We start from the raw sequence: 22,160 nt of genomic DNA on the forward strand, positions 1-22,160 counted from the left end.
AACATATATGTTATACTTTCCTTGTGGGTTTCATCAAATAATTCATAAACCCCCGTTTTTATATGGTGGTTATTTGAATGGAATTTTTATTATACTATTATAAATAAAAATTTTCATATAAAAATAATTAAACAACGTAATTAAATATATAACTCAAAACTTATTTTACTCTAACTAAATATGTTCGCTGCCTCACCATTCACAACATTTAATGCCATTGGAAATAAATCGCTAACAAAGTTTATACACACAAAGAAGGAGCTACATTGACAAACTTTTGTAAATTAAAAGCTACTTACAATCTTTATGTTTACATTCGTATTGCATAAAATAAAATAAAGTTTATTATAGGTATTCTTTTATAATATTTTGAGTTAGGGTAAAATAAGTTGCATAAACACTAAATTAGGTTGTTTAATTATTTTTATATGACCATAAAAATAAACATGGTATTTTACTAATCAGTCAAGAAATTTCAGTTATTTTTAGACTGACCTTGTCACATTTTACTTTTCACTAAACAGCTGATTCTGACTGTATGTGCAGTGAAATGTCAGTCAGGTTTACCAACCATTTGAGTAGTACAATAAAAATTCCTTTCAAACAAACACCAGACAAAAATGGGGTTTTATGAATTATTTGACAAAACCCACAAAGAAAGTTTAACAAATATAGTACTCTTTAAATCAGTAAAATATCTAATTCATTTTGATTTAGTAAAATATGGGACATAGTATTTCAGAAATTGTTTAACCTTACACCACCTGCTAGCTGGTCTTGAAAGATGTTCCACTATAACATTAAAATTTAAAGACTTTCATATATAATTCATGTAAAAAAGTTTCTAATTATTAATAGTACTACATTATAGCTATGGCAGTTTAAACATTTTGACCAAAAACAGTTTTTGAGCGCAGTGAGTGAACGAGCCAACCAATAATTAACCACATTGATTTGTTGGTCTTGTTATTATGCACAACTTTGTCAATTTAATCTGTGCTGTATCTCTTGTAGTTTCCAAGATCCCTTCAGTCTGCATAAAATTTGGAACACACTATATATTTAGAAATTTTGAAACAATAATTCAACAGAGGGCAAATTTTTTATATTTTTTGAAAAGAAGCCTTCCACAACTTCAATCAAATTACCATAAAAATTTTGTAGATATAAGAGTCATATTCTTTAATAAGCAGATCTCAATGGTAAGTTTAAATGGAATATATTACGGCTGAACTTTGTTTTTCTTATACATTTTTTCTGTAAATTCCATTTTATTAAATTTCAATTAAATTAACTGCAAGAAATGCAGGAGGACATAATAGTTTAATCAAATTTGGATTAGTACTTTAGTAGAAACATATATCATACAAAATTACTTAATACAATATTTTTTTTTAGTTTTACCAAATAGGTTGAAATAAATAATTTTTACATTGATTGGAGAGATGTTGAATAAATTTTATATTCAGCAATGGTTTCCACCAGGAATTTATTACTAAATTTAATTAAATCTCAAAGTTTTAGGTTTACCTAAAAGTAATTCTGTGTATTTTCCAATCTGTTAAATCAAAAAGAAACTGTAGACAAATTTTAATTGTAGGAAAATCAACAGTTAAAAATTGTTTGTAGTTAACAGATTATCACCAAATATCATAAAACATTGAGTGATTTTTTTGCGTCAAAATCAAAAACGATGATGAGGCCCCATTCTTGCAGCGATAACCTTGGTGGCTATGGGAACCTCTTTGCCTGACACATTCGCGTCACGGTCGGCCGTGCGTGGATGCAAGGATGCAGACAGCTGTGTTGGCAACATCACCGGCAGTAACTCGGTCAACGTGTTTCTGGGTCTGGGACTGCCTTGGTTCATGGCGGCGGTCTACCACTTCTCTAAGGTCAGTGTCTTTGGAATGTGATCTCTGTGTTGACAGCTATAACATTGGTGGCATTGGGTACCTCACTGCCGGACACACTAGCCTCTCGGACAGTCACTAGAATGGAGAGGTTTGCAGACGGAGCCATGATCCACATAACAGGGAGTATTGCAGTCAATGTTCTCATGGGTGTGGGTATGCCTTGGTTGGTTGCTGCCATCTACCACCACTTGAGGGTAAGATGTTAACAAGATATTAACAGGAAACTTTATTTATAGTTCTATTATTTAAGGGTAACAGAAATAATAGATCTATTTTCAGTATAAAAATAAGTGTTTAATTTACCACCGTAGAGCAACTTGAGTAAACAAACATTAGAGTATTTGTATCACTTGACAAAAAAAAAATTATTTTTAACAAATTTTATTTCTCGATGACACTAGTTCTTTTCTTATTTGTGAGAAGGTTTTGTTCTTCGTTTCTGGCATGATCAAATATGATATGATAGTACCGATAAAGCAAAGACCACTGAACATGAAGAAATTGAAATATATCCCAAAGAGGTCTATGAATGTCTGGTAGAATTTCAGTGTTACAAAGGTGAAGAATGTTGTTATCAGGGTAGAAATACTGGCTGCAATGGCACGAGTGTTAGATTTGAATAATTCTGAAGTATATGCAGTGTTAACTGGGTACAGACCACCCACGTCGACTACTGCATATACCAAGACTGCAGCAGGAGCCACCCAGTTGTACTGAGACACGTCTACACTTGTTTTTGTTTCTAAGAAATAGTAAGTTCCGGCAATACATAAAGCAATGGAAGATCCGAGAGATGATATGATCAAAAGAGATCGTCGACCGAGTAAGTCTAAAGTGAAGAAACTTACAAATGCTCCAGAAACTAAAACTAGACCAAGAACCATAGTGATGTATTTAGGAGCGATGAAAAGATCAGGAGAATTCTGGAATGTCTCTGTGGCATAGGATAGCAGTGGCATTGTTCCACTCAAAATTCGAAGGGATCCTGCAAATAGCATGAGATAAAGTGCTTTCCTGTCAGCAGGATTTGAAATGACTTCCATCCAGGACGTCTCTTGTACTTGATCCTCATCTATGGTGAGTTTCATCATGTCAAACTCTTTCCGGAGCAATTCTTCAGATGAACGTCGGAACCACAACAAGGATCGGTAGGCTTCTTTCCTGTCACCTTTCATTAGACAGTAATACGGACTTTCCGGTAATATCCAGACGAGCACAAAGAAAAGTACTGTAGTAGCAAGAGTCAAAAGTGTATAATTGGAGAAGGAGAAGAAAGGTCCTGTGCAGTACTCAAATAGATAACCCAGCCAGCTGAAGATGAAGAAGAGACTGGTAATTGCTCCTCGGGAATCAGTACTAGCAATCTCCCCGAGGTATACAGGAACCACAGTATACACAATTCCCACGGCAGCACCTTGTATACAACGAGCAATTAGAAGAGAGTTGTAAGTTTTGTAGTAGATGATGATCGACCAACCTAGAGTAAAGAGAGGGGCTGAGGCAAGGATCATTGGTTTTCTCCCTAAGCGGTCTGCCAATAGTCCAGCAGGGATTGGAGTGACCAAGTCGGCCAACTCAGGGATGGATATCATCCAGGATGCTTCTTCAGGAGTCATTGGAATCTCACTATTTGGACTCAGAAGCTCAGGAAGAATTGGTGTCACCCAGGCCAACAACGATGATGATGCGAAAGCTCCCATACTTACTGAAACAGATGTTTATACAATCTAAATAAGGTTCAATTAATATTTTATAAAATAAAATAAAATTGTTTTAGCTATTTAGAGTTATGTAAAGTGCAATTTTAGAACCATACATTTTTGTAATATATAAAAATGTAATAAATGTTTTAATTTCATAATAATAATAATATTTTATTGCATCTAACAATATACTATTGTATTGCAATAGTCAGTAGTAAAATTACGCTGAAAACACTTTTTACTTATAAAACCGAAGTGTTTTATAACTTATGGACACCCACAAGTAACATATAACATTGAAAAAAATAAATGGGTATAATTTGTTAATCAATGGGTTAATGGTCACCAAACATTAAATATTCATTCATACCATCAATCACACTCTATGTATGATCCAGATTAAATTTTCAATCATGGGTCCAACAGCCTTCCATGAACTCCTCAACTGAGTATAGCACATTATACATTAAGAGGCTGTTAAAAATTGTCACCCATTTGATACCATCAGGTAGTATATTAGTTTATGTTAATAACGTCTTAATGGGCATTCTAATAACATAAAATGACAAATTAATCTGTTGTGTTTGAAAGGATTATAAGTTTTTATACTTGCTAATCTGATATTTAATCATGACAATACAGCATGTACAGTTTACATGGATCATCTGTTGCTCCCCTTCTTTCTGATAGGTGCAGCAAGCCCCTGATCTCATTTACTCAGCAAGTATCATTTTGGATTTTAACTTTTTAATTTTGGACAAATTACTTGTGTGCGTATGTTTAACAGTTGAAATAGGTATAATGACATCACTGGCATCTTCCTACATAGTTCCTGCACATTTCTTTGTACATAAGAAGTTACTGTGAAATATTTTCCTAAGTTTTACATTGGAGTGTAGATCGTATGATAAAATACAGTTAGACTCAATTAAAATATACTCTCCACATGTGCTCAAATACCAAAAACGTGCGTTGTAAGATTATTAAATACTCAATATAATGATTTGAAATTAAAAATGAAGTGCATGTAAATTAAACTATGCTGTAGAGCTAGTTGATAGTGTTTAAAGGCAAGCAATGCCGATTAGGTAGATAGATTTAATAATTTCACTAAATACAAAATAAACAGAATCATGATGTAGTTAATCCAACAATAAATCATTTAGAGGAAATATAGTTGGTGAGATTTTATCATAAACGGTTGACTTATAGAAACTTCAGTTAAAAGATCGTGGAAAGGACTTGAAAGGACATTTATTTAAAAATATGAAATAGTAAATTACATCTAAGTAATTAATGTATAAGTAGTAAGTTGGCAATGTCCAAAATAGTAAACCTAAAATAATTTTTAAAACCTAAAGTTTAACTTTTACCAATGTTAAAAATAAACAAAGTACAATCTAGATTTTATAATCAAAACAATTATTTAGTAATTTTTTCAGACTGACCTGAGATTCCAGCAAATATTTGAAACCACAAGCCTGAATTTCCACAGTGCAAAATCATCCTGGAATGTCCTTGCCTGCCCTAGCTATTTGGTCAGTGACTGTTTACTTGATGGTGGACAGAGAATTAGATCCAAATTGTGAAGGACTTATCATATTTCAAGATAAGGCACTTCAGAGCTAGCCATGTTTACAGCACATGCAAAATTTCTATCTCAAGTGTATGGAAGGCTTTATACACCTAAGATAACAAGTTTTTCTTGTTAAGTTTTGCTTTGTCAATACCCTGATAACATGTTGATTCTGAGTCGATTTCACCTGAAATGGCTTTACTTATATCACAGTTGAGTTTATTTATATCAGCTCACTATATAGATTTGTTATCTGCCTTTATTGAACACGCAGATCTGTATACAGTAGTATTTTTCCATTACTTTTTTATTTTATTAAATGGTATGGGCACTTTACTAGTAACTCCTTGTTTACAAAGAAATAAGTCTATTGTTTCATGATTTACAGGGGAAACACATAAATAATGAATTATTTTGTAAATTGTTAGGTTAATACATTTTTAATCATATTAAAATTGTATTCTTAGTACTTGCGTAGTCTACCCATATTCATGTTTAACATGTTTAATCTTTTAGACACACTATTGGTCAATTTAAGCCTCCATCCAGAAACCAATTATTAGATCAAGGTAAGAGTTTTTTTCCCAAAAACTTGCTGATACTGCTTAGATTTCATAGGCCCTCTACAAAATAAAGTCTTTCCAGTCCTTTGTATTTCCACAACATTACTTTTGTGAGGTGTTTCATGTATCAGATCCTGCATGAAATTTTTCACCTGACTGCCTCCTTACAAATTAAAAGGTTTGGTCAGTCATTAGCAAGGTAAATTTAAATCCGTAAAAAAATGTATAACAAATAAATAGACTGCATTTACAGTTGGTTATAATATTTGCTTTATTTAGGCCAAGAAATTACTGATACTCAACATTCAAAATAGTTCACATTCTAAATAGTCAACGTAAAGACGATAATAAAACTCCACTCTTGCAGTGAGTATTATAAATTCCTATAGTATTAACCCTTTGACCATCCCACTACGCTATATTGTTGTGCAAGTGTTAGTAAAAAACATCATGTATCACTAAGCAAATATTAGTCAAAAATGTATCGTTGTTTTGTAGTTTATTTACAGCACCATTGATTTTAGTAGTACATAGGATATTTTTGTGATGACCTAAAGTATATAAGGGTCTTTTATATTCTAAATTACATTCACTATGCTGGTTTTTCATAATGTACATATTGATAAAATGCTTGGCAAAACAATCGTTACTTTTTAGCCAACGAAACATAAACTTTTAATGTAATTGTGCCTGTCTAATTTGTGTTATAATTACATTTGTAGACTTATCATATTAGAAAGAATAATTAGCTGGTAGGCAATTATGTTTCTATTTTATATTTTTAAATAAATTTATAACATAGAATTAATTATGGTGTTCAGCAATATTTCCTTTATTTTATCATGTACAGAATTGAAAAGAAATAAAATAAAGCAAGGGATGTTTGAAATTGTGTGTTCTAATTTAATGTTATCAATATTTCGATATTCAAATAAACAATATAAGCTGAATTAGCATGACAAAATTATTAATAGCCTAATTGTTTGGTTTTGTTGACATTTTTTAAAGATTCTAATTCAAAGTTCATAAAAAATAACAACTAAAGACAGTTATTAAAAAAGTTTATTTTATTAAAAATTATTAATACAATTATAATATACAGTAAGATACCAATTTTTTATTTTGTGGAAATTTTACCCTTTAAGTGCTATATAACTTTAAAGTGCTGACCCACTTTCTAATGCACAACATATTTTTTATTATGTTTTAAATACAAATATGCACTCAAACATTATGTATTAAGGAGAGGCGGAATCCCTATCTCTGTAATGCTAAAATAAGGAACATTTTCTCAAAAACTACTAAGCCTATTGTTTTGAAATTTTTGTCAGTTATTCATATGCCTTTTATACATAGCCTGAGTTTTTTTTAAGTAGTTATATAAAAAAATAAGTATGTTATAATTTTTTTCCCATGACACCTAAAATATTCAGATTTTTTTTTAAGATTTAATTTTTTTTTACCAAATTAGTTAACTTAAGGCCACAAAAAAAACTCAGGGTGTGTACAACTATTGCATACATATTGTGTAAAAATTTGAACTCTCTATCTTCAGTATTTCTAGAGAAAATGTAGCCTACCTTATGTCAAAAAAATATCGATTTTCGGAAAACGGCTAAAAACTAAAACTGTGCATTTATTTACTTACATTAGTACATTCCACTCTTATATGCAGGGTTTTCATCTTCCACCTCTTCAAGCCTTCTCTTCAGAATCCTCTCTTTTCTTCTTGCCAGCCTCAAGAAGTCTGAAATGGCTTTTTCAGCTCTTCGGATGCGTTCTGAGTCTAGAGATTTCATCGCGTTTATTAATCGGACACCAGGTTCAAGTCCCATTGAGTGCAGAACTCTGCATTTGGTAACCTGCCCATCATTGTAACTGGCCATTGTAACTGCCCATCATTGCTACATTAGGTATTTCAACCTTTTTAGAGTTGTTAAATTCTTCACAAAAGTTACAATGTGTGCAAAAGAGTTCTAGTTTCGACACTAAGCCAACATAATTCATGGAACGCAACTGTAAACCATTTTTCTTACAGTTTTTGCAAAGAGAACATTCTTGGAGTTTCTCTGATAGTATACTGATATCTATAATTTCATTCTTATAGCTATGATCTGTAGCATATTGGCTATACTCCGAAAAGTCAATTTTCTTTGATGAGCTCGACGCTTTGGTAGGCCTAGGCCTAGGAGAGCTAGGAACACTAGCAGATGAATGTACAGGTACACCTTGTACTACCTTCTTTTTTCCACGTCCACCAACTCCTTTCCTGCTTTTAGTTGTTTTATAAGTAGGTCTAGGCATTATGAATAAATAATACAACCAATAAACGAAACTGTAAGAATCACAAACGTTAGTAAAAACTTTCACAGAAACTAATAACGTCCATAAACAATAACAAACAAACAGGTTATGTTTAAAATATTTATTCCCTAGCAACAGAAGACAGTAAGCAGTTGTCTATATTCAGTGTTGCCAAATGAAGCAAAATTAAATAGCAACAGAAATGATGGGTAGATATACGTATGTATGCAAGCGAAAATATTCTAGTAAAAACTGACCCTGCAACAAAAGTTCAAGGATTTATTTTGTAATGAAATATTTAGATAACCCAGGTGTATTATATATCAATGAACTCGGAAAAATGTATATTTTAATAAAATACAATAATAAAAGTTTGAAAAAAAAATATTTTTTTCGTTCCGCCTCCCCTTAAACAGAATTATTTTTAGAAAAACGTGCTTTATAAGGTAAAGAAAATAAAATACTTACCATTTTTTGTTTAGAAACATGTCTTTTTGAGTTGCAAAGTAAAAAGATTTTTTTTAATGATGAGATGATAAATTTAAATAGTTTTTATTCTGAATAAGATAAATTTAATTTTGCACCAACATTTTTTTAACAAAAACAAACGAGTCACCTGACGCATGCTACACTGACTGATTCAGCTTACTTGTATTTCTCCTATCGTCATAATCTTCCAAATTAGTACTTTCAGTTCCGTCATTGCATAGAGGAATCATTCTTCCATTTTACTTAATAAAGTACACAAACAATGAATAATCCATTTGGTTGTTACGTGACGAAACAAAGAGACATCTTAGCGTGATGATAGCACTTTGAGGGTTAAATCACTGCAAAAGTAGCATTTTTGTTTTGTCATAAAATGGTCAAAATTCTCCAACTAAATTCTGAACAAAATCTCCTTTTTTTCTAAAGTTGTATCCTTCTGAAAGACTTTTATATTGATTCTTGCTACTATTTAAGATTGATCATATATATTTTATTCTACAAGCACCTTTATGTGGGCAGTTATTTATGGTAAAAGACAGTGCTCCATAACATCAAAATTTACATTTTATTGAATATTGAAACAAATTAAAAGATAGGCCTTGTTAAAACACTCAGATTACTACTAAAATGTTTACTTATTGGCAACTTTAAGATAGCAAAGCATGCAAGGTAAAAAATCTACCTTCAATGAAAATTAAAAGAAATAACCGGGTACGGTCCAATAAGCGGACCCGGTTTTTTATATCGAAGAATATAATCATCGATACCTAATATTCGCATATCGAATCATAGACTATCAATCGATATAAAAGTAATAACAATCATATGTTTAAATTAAAATGTGAATTTAATGATAACAAATAATAAATGAACATAACCAAAATCAGGGAAAGTCATAACTTTAACTAAATGAAACAGAACGAAAACGTTTTTACTAAAGTTGTGTCCACCATTACCTTCTTTTTTTGCATCTGAAGACGACCATGTTAGCTCCTCTGACAGTTACATTTGTTACCTTTCCACAAATATCACATAATGGATTCTTAGGTACTAACCCAACATCCTGAAGCCATAAAAAAACATATTTTATCGTCTTTTAAAGCAATTTCGTGAAGCTTCCTAAGATTGACGGCCATTTTAATACACAATGTTACGTGAAATTTAAAATATTACCTTGTATTATTTGAAAGTGTTTACAGCTGTTCATATAGATTATTTAAGTTGTTAAAAATAATTCATCAGTATCGATTAATTATATCGATGGTTATGATTAAGTAATATCGTTTGCCAATTTCGATATAAAAAACCGGGTCCGCTTATTGGACCGTACCCAAATAACCAACAGTACATAACTGCGGATGTTCAGTTCGGTTCCATTTCATTCGAATTGAATCAACCCTTCCACCATACCTACGTAATGTGTAGTATATAACTGATGTTTGTTTTTGCCAGTGTTGCTGATTCTGTATATGTATCTCTTCACAGGACTCGGTTTTCCGTGTGGAGGCTGGTCCACTGGGATTCAGCGTGCTGATGTACTCTATCGCTGCTATTGTTGCTGTCTGCTTGCTGGTGCTGAGACGAAATCTGGCAGTTTTTGGCAAGGCGGAGATCGGAGGTCCCTCGTCCACCCGCTATCTCTCAGTCTTCATACTAGTCCTCTTGTGGGTCCTGTACATCACCCTTTCTTGCCTGCATACTTACGGCATCATCACCTTTGACTTCTAAATTCACTGTGAGTTACGTTCAGAGGGTGAATGTTGTTATTGCAGTACTATCCATCGTTGCTGTGGTGATTCCATATAAAACATTAGATTGGTAACTATCTCTTCTTGAAGAACTAGTTGTAAACCTAGTTGTAATGCAAGTACTGTCACAGTGTGACAGTAGGAAATGGACCTTATCTTCTTGCTATATTTCATAAGCTTATAGTGACTTGATACTTAATTTGTTCTCAGTTCGTCCACGGTGAGTTATTTTGTTTTTTTATGCTTCCATGAAGCATTTTCAATCATGTTTCGTTGTTCGATATGTATATGTATATATATCCAAATTTGCAATTATTATAAATTTGATTTACTAATTTATATTTTAAGCTATAGTTATTTCCTTAGGTTTAATTTCATTTCAAAGATGTTTATGCTTTTCTGTAAAATGATCCTATAGGCAACTGTTTTTTTTTTTTTTATTTTCATTATTTTAAAGCTGAGTGGGTACTGTACAAAACTGGAAGATCTAATTTATTTTTAAAAACTGATCTTAATTAACTATATATATTTTGTTTACCAAATTAGAGTTAACATGAAGACTTTTATCAAACCGTCCATGAGTACAAAAACAGAGCATATAAAAGTGTTCAGTTTTAATTAAATTTCAGTCATATGTTCCTGTATTGAATAAAAATGCAATTATGTCAAAACCTTTAACATTTTTAAATAGAACAAGTCCTTCTAGTGAGGTGTGATGGCAGGAAAAGAGAACCTCCTTTAATGTGAACCTGTGTATCTCGCATTGAAAATAAGTATCAGTGCCTATCCACCATGTGCCTAAAAGAGTGAAAACATTTTTATCCTGATTTATCATAGTTATTTAGTGAATATTCAACCTATATATGGCTATTTTATGTGTGTTGCACAAATAATTACTTTTATATTTTTATTAAATAATAAATGAATCAATTTATCTAAGTTTTGAGAAACAAAATGCTAAATAAATGTTTTACACTTTTTATTATAAACATTTTTACATATAAGATTAAGATATGTTTAATATCTAGAACTGACATTATTACATTTTAGATTTAAGGCCAAGATGATATATTTTCTATATTAAGTTATTTTATATAAATAAAACTATTTCTTGTTCATATTTTTCATAGTGTATTGTTACAATTTATTAATAAAGTAATTTTTCTAATAAAATTGAACTACGTTTTGAAAATTAAACAGTATTGTGAGATTCCCAAGTTCATAATAAATCCAGTTCCTATCAACCCCAAAAGTGTTTAAATTATGCTTCAGAGCTTAGAAGCAGCAAAGTTAGCTAAGCCACTATTACGTAGAATAATACATAATCACCGAAAAAATTGTACAAAATTTAAAGAATCAGCTCAAACACTAATTGAGATGGGTTTGCTTTTATTCACAGACTTAACAACATTCTCATGTTGACAACTTAATAATTTAATCTACTTATCTTTCAAAATAACATATCATGCTCAGAGTAAATAATAAAAAACAGAGAGAAAAGTGTATGTTAAAAGTGATGCCAAAATTTGATTACTAAATGCTCTCACATTGTGTGGCCTCCCTAGCTCACCAGTAACAGTCTCTGTAAATAGTAATATCTTCAGTCTGTGCTTGTTTCCGTCATGTATCACACGGTGCCAATATCAAATTCATCAATATTATATTATTGTTCTACAAAACCTTACTGTGTTTGATTGATTACACTTCATTAATTGTCATACAATATAATAGTGTTAGAAGGTGGGGTGATTTATAATGTCAGTTATTATGGCAATTTTATTAAGTCAAGTTAAAAATATTAAAGTTTGGTAATGAAAACTGTAATTAATATGAATAATTGTTATTCTTATTAACACATTCACGATGATGTCTACCCCATTGCAATTTTTCATAACTGCCGTGGTGTACCCTATCAGGTTCACACCGGCTTTTCGTAAAGCGCATTGTGGGCCTAATAGGATACATGTTGCTATGCATTTCCTTATTGTGTTTTTATTGTTTGCTTTGTTAAATGTGATACCGCATTAAATAAATACCTTAGACAATTGTGTACCCAGTCAGGCGCACGATTGCTTAATTTTTAGGTAACCCTTGGGGTACACGGAGAAAAATTGAGAAAATGTATAGAATTTATGTAATTGAATTTTTATTACTAAAGTTTCGTGTCTAGAAATTTAAACTTTTTGTTAAAACATCCACAAAGTTATGTTATAATAATATTAAACAACTGTCTTCTAGTGTATTAAACATGACATCAAACCAACGAAACTGCTTGTGTTCTAACACAAACAGAAAGCTGGAGTTCGATACTCAACATCTACCATCTCTAGAGAGAACTATCTAAGTGCAGTAGACTTCCTCTAGTTCGGCCACCACGGGAAAGGACCCTCGACCAGATTAAAAAATGGCCGAACTAACGTTTGGTATTTTTTTTTATTAACCTATAGAACAATACACAAATAAGACACACAAATACAAATAAGAACTCTAAGATGGTTTTAATAATCAAGTACAACATACATATCCAAACATTAGTGGTGTTGTACTGTCATAGCGTTTCAGTCACATAAAATATTGATATATCAGACAACAGGAATAAATAAAACTCATCATGAATCCTGAACTTAAGAAATTCATTTTTGAAATTTACCAACACATGGTTGGCTCTTAAGATTGGTATAAATGAATAATTAACAAGGCCAGTGAACTTAACAGGGTAAGTCAGTCAAATAATACTGATATAAATCTGTTATTTTCTTCTTGTCCGCTTTTTTAAAGCCATAATCAAGCCACTTTTTCATAAACATTAAGTCGACAGCTGATGCAATGGTCTGTTGCTTGATATAGGTTGTTGCACACTCCAGCTTTCCTATTCCCTTTCCTCTTCATGACTCAAAATTCACTCACCTTTTCCCTCTTCACTAACTTTGTCTTCATCTTCCGATTCTTTTTCTTGAATCGTGACTGCTTCGACTATGTCATCGATATTGATTATCTCATTCCCAAGTTTATCATTATTGTGTGAAACCCATTCCACAACACCATTCTCAACTAGATCTGTAGAATTGGGAGTATTAAATCATTCAACATGTACTAGTTATCATCCGATTCAGAGATAGAGAATTGGTTCTTCCTCTCTGGTTTCCTCCTTTGCTCATCTCTACGATATCTTCTACTTCTGTCCAGACCTTTCTCCAGGACTTGGTGAATGTAGACGATGATATATCATCATATAAATAATGTCCTTAATGTTAATTGTCTAAAGGGTCTGAATAATACATGTGCTGCTGTCATCGTCCATTTTACCCAGGGTTTCAGACAGAAGCTTCCTGCAGTGCTTTCTCTTAAAACATTCAATGACACCTTGGTCCATTGGTTGAGTAATACTCGTGATATTAGGTGGCATAAAAATAGTTTGACATCTCTGTACCATCACATTTAAGGTGCTCCTTGGGATGTGTAGGCGTATTATCAAGCACAAGAAGTGCTTTAATCAGCAACTTCAAGGATGTCAAGTGTTCTTTGACTCTTGGAATAAATCAGGTCACGAACCACTTTTTGAACAAATATGTCTATCCAGGCAAACTTTTGAGCTCTGTAGTACACTGTTAGAGAAGACATATTTAAGTTCTTAAATGCTCTGGGTTTGGCCACCTTCCTTATGACAAATCAAGTCAACTTTTGTAAACCGGTTTTGTTCGAGCATAACATGACAGTGATTCTCTCTTTAATGACCTTAAATCCATCACAGTTTCTTGAGTTACAGTAAATGTTTCCTTAGGCAAAAGTTTACATTTTAAACCCGTATCGTCAATATTGTAAGCTGTTCAGGGCTCGGTTTTTGACAAGAAATTATATTAAGTTTTTCTGAAAATTCACTAGTAGACTGTTGATCTGCTGAGAGATTCTCCCCACACACTCCTAGGAATTTACTCCATAGCATTTTTTCCATTGTGTCAGCCAATCATCACTAGCCGAAAATGTTCCTTTTACACAGAGTTTTATGTGAAGAATAATTGCCTTTTCTTTTCAAACGGGTTCATTTATTGGTATGCCTCTTCTACACTCCTGCATAAACCACAGCCACAATACATAATTTGGTTTTTAAGGTAGACGTAGTAGTCAGGACTGTTTCTGTTTCAATTTGCAAACAAAAAGCCTTAATGTATAGTCTGTTATGACACCAGTCATTAACAGTACTTTTACCCACATTGTACTCCTTACAAATGTTGTACACTGACTCCTCACCTTTATCTAGGTGCTATAAAATAATATAAGTCTATCCTGCATTATCACTATTGTATATTTATGTTTATTACTCATTTTCAAAAACATGTTTTCCAACAGACACAGGTGATGAATTAAAAGAAGATGATTGTTTACATCTTTAAAATTGAATGGAAAATAACTAACTGTTTTAAAGGTCCTCCAAAATGAGCAAACTAGTGCTGTGAGGTCCTTTACAGATTCCTTATATATTGGAGCAAATTTCTCATAGATATTAAGAAAAAAGTAGGCTGTGATCAAAAAGGATAATGAAATAATATTTAGTAAAATTACATGTTTGTTAGTAAAACATTACCTAAGGTAATAGTTAAATTGACCTTTAATTATATTTTTTTGTAATAAAATGTTATTCTATTTAATCATATTATAAATAATTACTATCCCTATACGCTATTAACTGTTATCCATGGAGCTTATTTCAATAAAGCCCTACTGCTATTTTAAATGCCTATAACTTTCTTGTGCAATAATCAGAAGTTTTTTTACTATTTCTTACACCTTATAAGGAAGAATTTCCAAGGACTATGAATCAACAAAATGTACCTAAATTAGACAGTATGAACCCACAAGTTAAGTGAGAGTTTATGATATATAATAAGTTCATACTGTGCTTGATCTCAGTAGTTTTCATTGTTACAGTTTCAAAAATATAAAAAAAAATGTAGAGCTTTCTATACTGTAGTAATTATTGTTACTATTATTAATATTGAATATCCATTTATGAAAACGGAATATGTTTGAGAATTATTTTATATATATAAAACAGAACTATCTAATAGTTTAAACAATGTTAAATGACAATATTAGTGTTCCATAGTTCAAAACAATATCAAATGTGCAACATAATATCGTAATTACTGATAAATAACATGAATAATAAGTAATTAACTTACTAATCTACAGTACGGTTTTATGGTTAATTTCTGATAAAAGGCATTGAAATAAAATTCAAAAATATACTATAATATGACTTTAGTTATATTTAATCTCGTTCCTCTAGACAACATATAATTTCATAAAGTAAAATCTCACTATAATAAATCAAAACAATACTCTTATATAACTTTTAATCTTTGTTACATACAATGAATACATGATAGTTATACATAAGTATAAAATAAACTATATATTACCACATAAATGTACTAAGGAGCATATTTTTATTTTTTTCTCTTTTCAAATTTTTATTTAGTTTTATTTTTTCCATCTACTCTATAATCTTTCTACACACAGTTGTCTGATTGGAATACTAGTTTCACTCGGGTTACAATAAATCATACGACGAGAAAAAGTGTACAATACTGCGGTTATTCACGTAGATACAATACACCACATACATAAATACAAAGTGAAAACACCGAACCCGGCGGTTCAGGAGAAGTAATGGTACAGCCCGGACTGTGTGCCCTTGCTGCCGAGATCTCGCAGAACCGCAAAAGGATCCCCCTTCTCCTCAACTGGTGAAGAGTCAGGCTTGCCCTGTGTGCGCACGACACTTGCGTACGTTGTGGTCCGTTGGATGTTGGCCAGCAACTCGTCTCCTGAATCGTGGGAACCGGTCTCCCAGTAACCATCACGTGACTGCAGGCTGATGGCTGCTCTCGCATAGCCGGCAAACGCACCTGACGTCCCATTGACTGGTGGCTTTTCTTCACTCATACTGTGGACATTGGACTCTGGGACTGCATTCTGCGGCTGTCGTCTGTATAGTGGTACAGACACTCCGCCATCCCAGTTGCCACTCAGGTCAAACCTGCCAACAACACTCATGTCAAGTCTAAATTTTAACCCCTATAAAAATGTAACCTTCTACTGTATTCTCACAACATCTGACGAGAGATTGATTCAATTGGCAGCTTAGCCAATAGGCCTTGCTGTATGTGGTATTGTCAATTCAGTTTGCTCAAGCAGACCAATATCTGCCCAAACAAGTACTACTACTCTATTGTATAATTATATGTTGTGTGAAAAAGAAAGTGACAAAATCTTTCTATTTTTCATTCTTTTTGGACCAACACCAAATTCAACTGAATAAAATGTTAGTACCGGTACTGTGATATATAAAATGAATTTAATTATTTTGTACAATAGACACACTTAGCCCTAGACTATAGAGGTGATTGAAATAGTTTGAACTTGATTATTTTTAAACGTACAATTTCTGGAATCCAACAAATAAAACAGCAAAACAATTTTTCCTAGTTTAATGTTAACATATCTTACAATCTTACCATAAATCCCACCATAAATGCAAATTAAAATCACTATGTTAAAGTTTCCTCATGCTGACCATGCAATAGGAATTATTATTTTCTTTTTACTGTTTTTCAACCTCTTTATAGCAAAACAACAAGAAGAAACCACATGTTGTTACAGACTTTCTGCAGAAAAAACCAATTTGCTTCTCCACAGCTCAAAAATACATAAAAGTGTGTTGATAAAACATTACATGAATCCTGCAAAGTAAAAGTTAGTGTATAAACTTAAATTCAAATCAACAATACAAGTTTATTCTCAAAACTGACAATAAGTACACAAAAAAGGTTAAGACATATAAAATTAAGTTATAAAAACTGCACCAATTTAAGATTTCAAACAGTGTGAGGCCAAAATTCATCAACATTGTAGTAATAATGCTGTAATAATTTTTAATATTTTTTCAAAATGCATGCTTCTTTATAAATTTACCCGAAAAATCTATTACCTAAATAAATTGAAATATTTTCTAAGAAAGACAGTCTAAAGCAAAGGTAATGAAAAAGTCCCATTCTTTCTTGTATTACAATTATGAGTGTAAGAATGAAAAATTATTATGTATTGTGACTTGAAACATCAAGATTTCAGGGTATAACATTTAAATTTTAATAAAGAGTTCTGTAAGATATCCGAAAAGAAGATTTTTTTTATCTATTTTTATATCACAAGTGTTTATTTAAATATTTTTTCCAGCCTAAAGCACCTCCCCATGTGACAATAGCACACTGCATTATTGATTGTATATAAAAGAATCATAGTATACTATTCAAGAAGTTTAAACTTGTACAAACTCACACACCATAGATTGATAAGAAACTTAGTACCATGTATATTAACTAATTGCAATAATGGAAACTCTAAACTTGATGTTTATGACTAAAGATTAGTTTTTGATGTACACCTTATTAAATTTATCAAATTAAGGGAAAATTACAAATTAACTTAATATAGAGCTGACACACACCAATAAAAATTCAGGTTTTATTCGTTTAAACAAATTATCAGCAATTAACATATTATAATAAACAATTTTTAAAGCATCTAATAATGTAAATTCTTAGTATTGAGTGTCTAAGTTGTGTAAGGTAATGAAGTTATAAAAAGACTATTTACAACTGTGTAATAAAGCAAAAAAAGCTAATCCAGCCAGATGTAGGGACCAAGTATTATCAGAATCAGAAGTGTTTTATTCTTGAACATAGAGTACAAAATTGGTGTCAATAAACATTACAATAATTAATGTACAAGAAACATATAACATATAACTGAGTGCATACAAAGTTTGATAGTCATTTAAGCTAAGCAGAGAGCCAGGAACTTGTTGATCATGTACATTGATCTCTCAACAACCCATTTTCACACCATTACCTTCAGAACCTTAATATTATGTGTCTTCAGCTTTGTAAGAACTAATTGAAGAGCTTTGCCCCCATATATGAAGTTTTATTTTCAGACACAGTTACTAAAGTACTAAATTAATACTGGTGATTGTATTTTCTGAGTCAAGTGCCAAATCAATTACAGCAGTAATAGTTGATTTCGAAGCAAAGAAACTATGTTGTCTTTCAGAAAGAAGGTTGTTGGTGCTAAGATGATTGAGAAGTCTGAATAAAAACATTTTTTATATTATTTTGGAGACAGTTGATACTAAGGGAATTGGCCAGAAATTCTTGAGTTCATGTTTACTTCCTTGCTTGAGCTGAGGGCAAATCTTGGAAGTCTTTAACTTTAAAGGAAAATCACTTTGGGCCATTGGTTTGTTAGCAATATTAGCAATTGGGTGGTATAGATCGAGCTCACAAAATTTTACAAGAATAGCGGAAATTTCATCTACTCCAGCAGAAGAAGCAGATTTCAAGGTGTAAATTTTTTTATGATTAGTATGTGGAAGAACATCATTGCTACAGATTTTATTTTAATCATGTGAATACAAGGTTAACAAGCAATGTAAAACTTCCCAAGAGCATATTAGAGGTAAAAAGGCATCCTTCCCTCATGTTTATTCATGAGTTCATCACAAATGGCTCCTGTCGGATATGAAGGTTCCCAAGTAAGCCATAAGAAATTTTTTTTTACACCCTCTCCTGTTGGGTTTTTATCTCCCACTAAACTCAGCCTTACCTTGGATCAGCAGCCAATATACGTTGGGTGACCAGTTGTTGTTGTTGCTGTTGATGTTGCTTCAGCTGCAGGGCAGCCAATTTTTGCTGTTGTTGCTGCTGCTGTTGTTGTTGTTGTTGTTGCTGCTGCTGTTGTTGTTGCTGTTGTTGCTGCTGCTGATGCTGCAGTGCTGCCTGACTACAGTCGAGCAGCGTCAATGGCTGCTGTTGCTGTGTCTGATGTTCCTTGGCCACCGTCTCACTCAGATACCAGGTGTGTGAGATACCAGGTCTTACTCCCTCCATCATCTGTGCAAGGACACCATCACACCACGGTTTAGAGAACATAACAACAGCAACAACCTTAGTTCTAGAGAAATTGGTAATTTATTCAATATATATATTATAGACATGGTCTTACATGAAATTGCAAAATATCAATACAAAATTGCAGGGCATATTCTGAATTCTATTTATATGCCAATGATAATAACTATTATAAAAACTATAGTAATTGAAAATAAAAATATACTGGATGGATTAAATTTTCAATATTTTTATAAAGAAAAAGCAGAATTATTTTCAAATATGTCTGATATTGGGTACGGCGGTTATCGCAAGATAACCAGATCAAGCAACGCCGAGCGTGGCTGCTGCTTGGACAGGTGACCGCTGAGCGATCCTGTCCTTGCAAGCGGCCCGCCTGCCCGGCCATTGGTGGTGGTTCGGAAGTCACCTTTAAGCCGTTGGTCCCCAGGTTAAGTGTTAGAGAGGGCTTCTTAGCCCTAACTTCGCCTGGTAAAATAAGACATTCTTTACTTTTACTTTTATATTGAATTGAAAAATTTATATTCAAAGAATTTTTCTTGATCTAAAAATAACACACTACTAAATCAGTTATATTTTAAATCATATAACAAAAGAACATACCTCTAAATACAACAAAAAGGTTTATTACTAGTTTGAAACAATTATCTTATTTCAAACTAAGTACTCTGTTTCAAACTAGTAATAAACCTTATAACTTTTTACTTATAATGTGCCACATTTTTTAATATGAAGTAAGAATATTGTTCTCATAGTTACTGAATTTTAAACGTAGGACTAAGTCTGATCTATACATATTTTTTAAATATTCAATGAAAATTTCATTTAAATAATAATTTTAATTTTAAATATTTGAGTTAGCTATCTTGAAGAGTACATATCATCAACATGTTAGATAAACTATACTTTTGACCTTTTATTTTTAATAAAGACTACATATCTTTAGTGCAATGTACTTGACTAATATTACATATTGCATGTATAAAAGGTGAAATTCAGAACTAGTCATACCTGTGTGACAGGAATGTGACCGTTCTGCAGGTGGTGGGGGTTGAACTTATCCGTGAACATGTCATCCACAGCCCTGATCTCAGAAATCAAGGGGGCAGGGGCAGGCGGCGGTGCTGGCTTGCGAGGGACCAGGGACATTATCTCCATGAACCTAAAGCCACAATTCCATTTTATGTACATAATTTCATAAACAATAATTTAAAAAATTTGTCTTTCAAACATTACTCTCTTTCAATATTTTAACTGTTTTCACACATCAAATGCATAACATACTATAAATGCCTATAAATTGATAAAAGAATCAAACTTTGGGAATACTTATGGATTTAACCTGAGCATTTGATAGTGTAGCCTATGATGAACTAGAAAGTTCTGTCAGAATTGGAATTAAAAATTAAAAGTTTAATTGGTTTCGTTCTTATTTGACTAATTGTAAACAGTATGTAGAAATAACATATATAAACAATGAAAATAGAAATAAATATTTATCTAAACAAAAAGTTATCAAATATGCTGTTCCCCATGTTAATATTGGGACCTTTGCTATTTATTTGCTATATAACAGGACTCTCATACATAATTATAGAAAATAACCTTTATTTGTATGCTGATGACACAAACCTTGTTGTTCAGGGAAAAAGATTAAAAAACAGTAGAAAAATCTGCTATTAACTCTCTATACTGATTAATAAATAATTTTTAAGTGAAAAGAATTTTTTACTCAATCCCAGTAAAAGTAAACTCATACAATTTAAAACATATCAATCTAAATGCAATTTTAAATTTGACATTAAGATTGGCAATCAAAATATAACAGAAGATGAAGAATCAAAATGTTTGGCCTTGTTAACTGATAACCAAACTTTGCAATCTGTCATGAACAAAATATCATCTGGACTATATGCCCTCAAACAACTATCAAAAATAAGCAACCAAGACACTACGAAACAAATTTACTTATACTCTCATACTAATTTACTTTATATTCTCAAATTAGTTATTGAATTAGTGACTATGATGCAACTTAAAAAAAACAAACTCTTAACATAATCCATAACAGCAAAACACCTATTTATTGAGCTAAAAATATTAACAGTTTAAAATCAGTATATATTTGAAATAGAAATGTACACAATATGATACAAATGACAATCCCGTAACTCATGATTATAATATTAAAAGTCTTATATACTATTAATATTCAACAGTCTAAAACTTGTATGTATGCTGATGACACCAATTTTCTTTCTATTGATAAAAACTTCATTGATTTACAATTACAAGTCAATAATACTTTAGAACTAGCTTCAAATTGGTTTTTAGCTAATAACTTACTATTAAATAATGACAAAACTAAATCAGTTCTGTTTAGTCTTAGGCCTGTCACAGATGATATTGAGTTTGATAATTGTGTTAAGTTTTTAGGTGTGTACATTGATTGTAAGCTGTCATGGCTAAAACACATTGAACAAATATCAACTAGGCTATCTTGTGTGATTTATCTATTAACACGTTCGCTACCAGGCGGCGCATATTTGCGCCGCCCGGGTCACCGTAACAGACCAACGTTACAAAATGTGGTTGTTCTACACAGACCGAGAATAATTGGTGTGAGACTAACCACAGACCAAGGATAAAATATTGTCGAATTGAGCTATAATTCAACAAAATAACCTAAAATATACGTCTGTACTGTTCTTATTTGATATTTTGCTGATTTGCGTAATTTTTACGGCGGCGCATATGTGGGACGCTCGGTCTATAGCATCAAAATCTTAACATAGACCAAGCGTCCCATATATGAGCCACTATTTATTTGCTCAGTTACTGTAGGTTTTAGGGTAAGTTTCAATCAAACATGCATATCTTATTATGAGAGTA

General features: G+C 32.0%; 3 protein-coding genes across 6 annotated transcripts in view; 1 reads left to right on the forward strand and 2 right to left on the reverse strand.

The window, feature by feature from the left end:
• The window catches only part of LOC124354142 (sodium/calcium exchanger 3-like), a 57,598-nt gene extending 45,645 nt beyond the window's left edge, over positions 1–11,953 (forward strand). The window contains exons 15-16 of one of the 3 annotated variants that reach the window (XM_046804389.1): positions 1,717–1,895; positions 10,037–11,953. In XM_046804389.1, the coding sequence (XP_046660345.1) occupies positions 1,717–1,895; positions 10,037–10,279 (422 nt within the window). In that variant the 3' untranslated portion in view covers positions 10,280–11,953. Of the gene's footprint in view, positions 1–1,716; positions 1,896–1,931; positions 2,111–10,036 lie in introns of all 3 variants that reach the window. The other 2 variants (XM_046804390.1, XM_046804391.1) reach the window with 2 other exon arrangements.
• LOC124354144 (facilitated trehalose transporter Tret1-like) lies at positions 2,189–5,275 on the reverse strand. Its single transcript, XM_046804392.1, has 2 exons — positions 5,068–5,275; positions 2,189–3,621 (listed from the first exon to the last, which is right to left on the reverse strand). The coding sequence occupies exons 1-2, from the start codon at positions 5,123–5,125 to the stop codon at positions 2,288–2,290; spliced, it is 1,392 nt and encodes a 463-aa protein (XP_046660348.1). The 5' UTR covers positions 5,126–5,275; the 3' UTR covers positions 2,189–2,287.
• Positions 11,954–15,543: 3,590 nt separating the features above from the next.
• The window catches only part of LOC124354141 (probable helicase with zinc finger domain), a 57,188-nt gene continuing 50,571 nt past the window's right edge, over positions 15,544–22,160 (reverse strand). For both annotated transcript variants that reach the window (XM_046804388.1, XM_046804387.1), the window contains exons 20-22: positions 20,280–20,430; positions 18,964–19,250; positions 15,544–16,339 (exon numbers count right to left, since the gene is read on the reverse strand). In XM_046804388.1, the coding sequence (XP_046660344.1) occupies positions 15,958–16,339; positions 18,964–19,250; positions 20,280–20,430 (820 nt within the window). In that variant the 3' untranslated portion in view covers positions 15,544–15,957. The remainder of the gene's footprint in view (positions 16,340–18,963; positions 19,251–20,279; positions 20,431–22,160) is intronic.

Source organism: Homalodisca vitripennis, chromosome 2 (assembly GCF_021130785.1).
Source record: "Homalodisca vitripennis isolate AUS2020 chromosome 2, UT_GWSS_2.1, whole genome shotgun sequence".
In the NCBI taxonomy this organism is placed as follows: domain Eukaryota; kingdom Metazoa; phylum Arthropoda; class Insecta; order Hemiptera; family Cicadellidae; genus Homalodisca; species Homalodisca vitripennis.

Coding starts and splice junctions, on each gene's coding strand:
- LOC124354144 (XM_046804392.1), bottom strand. CDS start 5,125: ATGATTTTGCACTGTGGAAATTCAGGCTTGTGGTTTCAAATATTTGCT. Junction 3,622..5,067: donor AATATTTGCTGGAATCTCAG/GTCAGTCTGAAA, acceptor CATCTGTTTCAG/TAAGTATGGGAGCTTTCGCA.